Below are 5,493 nucleotides of genomic sequence, written 5' to 3' on the forward strand. Positions count from 1 at the left end.
TACACACAGAGACATGTGTACATATTTACATATGAACATATATATATACACAGTTGTTTATCATTATACATGCATACACTATATCTCCCATTGCGATCATTGCACTCAGCAATGTGTGTGTATAAAATCAGAGACTGAATCAAAGATCATTTACAGAAAACAGATGAGAGCATCGATTCAATCTTCAAATTGCCTATGAGTAAAATTAAAGGCATACCCTTGAGAACAGAATTTTCATTTTACTTTCTGACACTCAGACAACATCTACCCACAACTCTGTGTCTGTACCCACACTTCGAAACCAGGGCCCCAGGAGATGCTGACAGGGTTACCAAGTATAATACTAGCCTTCTATTTCCTATTATGTTGTTTGTTCATCCCCCCTGCCCCCCTGTGGTCCACTGAACCAGTCACTGAGAGGTTAATGCAAAAACAACTTTATTCACAGAGGCTGAGTTTGGGATAACAAACTATCCAATAACAGCCTTCCACTTTCCACCACATTCTGTGTTAGTTAGTCACAGGGAGCCTAGGTCTCAGCAAAGGAATCTCATCAAAGTTCTTCAAACGGAGGACACTTTGCAGTTCACCAGTCTTCCCAGAATGCAGTCATGAAAGCATGCCTGGGTCTGCACATGTGGCTTTCAGAATGAATTCTTATAGTCATCTCTGTGCCTATGAATTATTATTTATTATCTTTGCCCAAAATGTCCTTTCGGACATATTCACCAGAAAGTCTCTTGATTCAAAATTTGTATTCATTCTTCTATAAGTCCTGGAAATTATTTTGAAAGTTAGTCTAGAGAGCTACCTGAGCCCACCACCAAAAACACATGACCCTTCACACATGAGACAAAACTAAAGCAACTTGGAAGCTCAGGAAATCAAATTTCTGAAACTCCTTGAAAACCCAAAGAGAGAGGGTAGATGCATTTCCCAAAAGCTCCAAGCTAAACTAGGCTGTGAAAATCTCGGTTTTCTTAAATAGTCTTAATAAAAACTTCCAGCCCCATTCTAATTATTTGTTTAACTTGCAAGGTTTGGGTCTGAAGGGGGTTTGATGCCAGTAAAATAATTTTTCCATGAATCCCATTGCCCTTTGGGGTATAGAGAGGAGCCACTAACAGACATGCAGAGGCCCCTACCTCCTCTGACTATTAATCCTTCTCTCTCTCCCTGTCCAGCCCCCTCTCTCTCTGCTTTTTGTTTGTTTGCTTCACCAAGCTTTTCTGATCAAAAAGTCATTCTTTGCTACACAACTCTGGAAAATGTAGCATTAGTCAAACCTAGCTATGGCAGAGGGAGGGGGAATCTTACATTGTCAAAGACATCTTCCCTCCCTTCCACATGTTTCTGTGTGTGTTCTGGTATCCCCTGAAATCTTTCAATTTCGTGAAAATTAGAAGAGACTCCTACTATTGTGGGTCATGTGTGAGGGAGAATGGTTGTACTAAGGAGCACAATGCAACAAGACACTATCTGTATATAGAGTGCACTTTCTTGATAGCAGTTGTTAGTATAGATGTTTTCAGAAGGCAATCCTTACAGTAAAAAGGAGTCAAGCACTAAGCCAAAGGGGTGGGGGAGAATCTTACTTTTACTGTCTAGAAAGAATAAAAGAAAAAAATCTATTTCAAATAAAGGTGTGGTTTCTCAGCTTTTACCTGGACATTTGTCATGAATCCTCAGGCCCTAGATCTCCCAAAGGACCTGAAAAAGGAGGAGGGGGAAGGGGTAAGAGGAGGGAGGAAAGAAAGAAAAGAGAAGTGAGGCAATCCCTTATGGTTTCCCCACACTGTGCCACAGCAACAAACAGTTATTGAATACCCATTGTGACTTGTTTGAAAGTCAAGGCCTGGGCCACTGTAACCAGATGACGGCTGGCACCAGTCAGACCATGGCTCTTTAGTGGAAATGGTCACATGGTGTCCATCTGTCTGTCCATGCCTCCCCCCACCCTGTGTGGTTGTCTGAGCCTTTGTTTGAGTGGACACGCAGGACCTTTGCTGGTATCAGAAGATCATGTCATCAGACTGACCTAAGGACCAGGAATGCTGCTGCTGGCTCAGTAGATGACTGAGGTGTCCAAGTTCACTGTGGGTTTGGTCTTTTAAATCTTGAAGCACCTCCGGGTTGGGGGAAAGTCCATTTGACTTAGGGGAAGTCCACCAGAGAGCAGAAAGTGGTAACAGGGTGCACATGTCAGAGGAGTAAAAGATCCAGGGTTTGCTTGTTTGCCTCCTTCCCCCACTGGGGAGAGCCTTGGTCGCTCAGCACCCTAGGCCAGGGAGTAAGGGAAGAGACTGTTTACTTTATTGAAAGTGTAGCACAGCATCAGGGAGCTGCAGAGGAAAGTAAGAGAAAAAAGGGATCCCGAGCTGGTAAAAGCCTCCCTGGACGTGCGGGTCGAGCATCAGGGAAGCGTTGAAAGGCGCACGGAGGCTGGAGGTGGTGGCCAGAAGCGAGGCGCCCAGACTGCCTCTGGGCTGGGGCTTGGCAGCCCCCGGGAGCTGGCCCGCTGCAACCGCCTTGTGACCTTGCCGGCCGGCCAGGATGCTGTCTATGCTGAAGCTCTTGGACTTGGGAGAGCTGCGGGAGGCGGGGCGCGGAGGAGACGCTGGGCCCTCCAAGGTGCTCGCGGGCTGGCTTACGGTCCCCGCACCCTGGACAGCGTCGCCCGCGTCTGGCAGAGAAGAGCCTTCCCGCAGCGGCGAGGGGCACGCGGGGGCTCTCTCCAGGCTGGAGGGCGCAGGCCCCTGGCTCCCTTCCTCTCCCCCCGCCCCGGGCTGCTGCGTCTCCGCACCTGGTTCCCGCGTCTCCATGCGGGCCCGCTTTGCCTCCAGGGCCCCGGTGCCCGGCTTGGGCTTCCTCTTGCGTCGCCGGTAGTTGCCATTCTCAAACATATCGAGGCAGCGAGGGTCCAGCGTCCAGTAGCTGCCCTTGCCCGGCCGCCCTTTCTCACGGGGCACTTTGACGAAGCAGTCGTTGAGCGACAGGTTGTGGCGGATGCTGTTCTGCCAGCCCTGCCGGTTGTCGTGGTAGAAGGGGAAGCGGTCCATGATGAACTGGTAGATGCCATTGAGTGTGACCCTCTGCTCTGGCGCGTCCTGGATAGCCATGGCGATGAGCGCGATGTAGCTGTAGGGCGGCTTCTGCGGGGGCTCCGCCCGGCCCGAGGCGCCCAGGGCAGCCGCAGGGGCGAAGGCCAGAGGGAGCCCAGATCGCTCGGGGCCGTACAGATAAACCATGGGCGAGGCGGCCAGAGCCGGTAGCCTGGGACCGAAGAGGTGGCTCATGACGAGCGGGACTGGGCGCCGCGCTCCCCTGACCACGCGATGCAGACGGCCTGGGGCGGCTCAGGGACTTCGCCTCGCGCTGCAGACACCCTCCAGAGGAGCCCGCCTAGCCTCTGCCTTCAGCTCCACCGCTCTCCCCAGCCGCAGCGCGCTCTGTCCCTTCTTCATGGCTTTAAAAATGTTAAATAGTTGTTGTAAGTTTGCTATTATATGTTGACTTAGCGCTGGAAAATAAATTGTCTATGATAAACAGTCGCTGTGTTCTCAGCCCACCCACATTAATTAAAATTTCATTGCTGAAAAACTCCAAGCTTTTCCTTCCACGTGTCTTTCTGATACCAGCCAATGGGTTTCGGGGCTATTCCTTCATTTGTTTATAGAATTAGTCTGTTGATAAGTCCGCCCACCCAAGTTGAATCAAGCTGTGTTTATTTGGAAAAATTTCCGGGCACCCAATATATAAACGCACTGATCTGATGTTTGAAATATCACGTCCACCCCTTGACGCTGTAAGCACACACAGTCAGTGGGGCAGGATGTGGACAGCAGTGGCTCTGAGCCGGGTCTGCCAAGCCAGGAAGATGAGGTGGAGATGGGGGGAGTGGGGGTACCTGGGTGAGTCTTACTGCTGTTGTGGGGGATGCCCTGTAGTCCCTATGAGTCTCCCACAAAATGTATTTCCTTCTTTCCGGTTTAAAAGATGTAGAGCTGGCATGATCTTTCAAAATGCCTTCTGAAGATTTTGAGAGCTTTAAATGGGCGGGGGGGGGGGAGGGGTGTCTTTCTGAGAAGTTGGGGTATCCTCTAAGGCCTCGGTATCACAGAGAGGCAGGTCTTCATCTGAGATGGGGGTTTTGGGGGGACAAAGGAAACAGGATCTGGGGAACTACAGAAGGCAATGAGATACCCTGTCCTTATCCAAGTTGAGGGGAAGTTCAAAATGAACTCAGTTTGAGTTTAAGGGGAGAAACTGTGGTCTTTCATATGGGGCTGAGGTTGCAAGCAGGGAACACCATAAAAGGGGAACTTGGCAGCTGGCTGGGGACAGTTGGTATTTGTGAATGCGGGTCTCTTGCTTTATATTCTGCGCTTTCCTGTTTATAACAAGGAGGGGGGTATGACAACTTTACAAGTGCACACAGCTGGCCCATGATTACATTAAACATTTGGGAAGCCTGCTTGCTCCCCCACTCCCACCCACCCACTCACCCTGGGGTGTAGGCACCCTCCATCTCATTTTACATTTAGCCAAGGTTTGAATCAAAGAACCTGAATGATGCTGATTCTGAGGGAAGTGTCTCTTCACCTACTCCCTAGAAGACAGGGGGAGGGAGAGGGAGGGTATACATGCAGTGTGACTAGTTCCTGTTTATGATCTCTGCTGAATTTTTTAAAGAAAAAAATAACACTGAATTAGTGTTTCATTGTATAAATCCTGTAAGCAGTGCCAAAGACAAGAGAGAGAGAGAGATTGAGAGAAAGAGAGAGAGAGAGAGATGACAAACGCAGGTAGGCTTAAAAGTGACCCAGGGTCATTCCTAGGCAGGGGCAGGGACATATACATTGCACAAAAGGGGAAGGCTGTCTACTACTGACTGTCACAGAGGCAACACCTCCCTGCGGACTAGTAGCAGCCATTTAGGGCACCACCACCACCACCACTCCAACAAGGAAAAGTCAGGAGAAGATCCCTCCAAGTGGACAATCAAGCCACTCTTGTGTTTGGGGGCCCCAGGAGAGTGGGTATGTTAGGGAAGACAAAAAAAAAAGAAAGAAAGAAATGTCAGGCAGGGTTGATAAACCAGTTAGGGCATAGTTAGGCTCAAGGGAGCACTAGGAGACCCCAGGACACCTCCAGGACTGCTTCAAGGAGCAGTATTTCTCACTGAGGCCAACTGGAAGGTGGCCCTCTGGCTAGGGATGGAAGTGGAGGACTTTTTGCTCTCCCAGGATATGACCCTTACCACAGCACCCCTTTACATCCAAGGGTGACAAAGAGACTCGCCACAGTGCTTTTGCAACTTGCGAGTCTCACAGTCCCAGAGATATCCAACCTCTCCAGACCAGCACTAGCCCCGTAAGCCCTAGTTTGGATCTATTCCATTTCTAGCCTCTGTGACCACTCTCACAGGTCCAGAACACGAGACAAACACGGTCTCACTTCGCGTGCACAAGCCCCTCCGCCCCGCCCCCCAAC

General features: G+C 50.0%; 1 protein-coding gene across 1 annotated transcript; it reads right to left on the reverse strand.

Moving 5' to 3' along the window:
* Positions 1-421: 421 nt before the first annotated feature.
* Positions 422-3,734, reverse strand: FOXL1 (forkhead box L1). Its single transcript, XM_060185048.1, has one exon. It carries the CDS (start codon positions 3,294-3,296, stop codon positions 2,313-2,315), a length of 984 nt encoding a protein of 327 aa, XP_060041031.1. The 5' UTR covers positions 3,297-3,734; the 3' UTR covers positions 422-2,312.
* Between the last annotated feature and the right edge of the window lie 1,759 nt (positions 3,735-5,493).

The sequence above is a fragment of the Erinaceus europaeus genome, chromosome 2 (genome assembly GCF_950295315.1).
Source record: "Erinaceus europaeus chromosome 2, mEriEur2.1, whole genome shotgun sequence".
NCBI classification, from domain to species: domain Eukaryota; kingdom Metazoa; phylum Chordata; class Mammalia; order Eulipotyphla; family Erinaceidae; genus Erinaceus; species Erinaceus europaeus.

Bases quoted from the DNA above. Each gene is read 5' to 3' on its own strand.
- FOXL1 (XM_060185048.1), bottom strand. From the start codon at position 3,296: ATGAGCCACCTCTTCGGTCCCAGGCTACCGGCTCTGGCCGCCTCGCCC.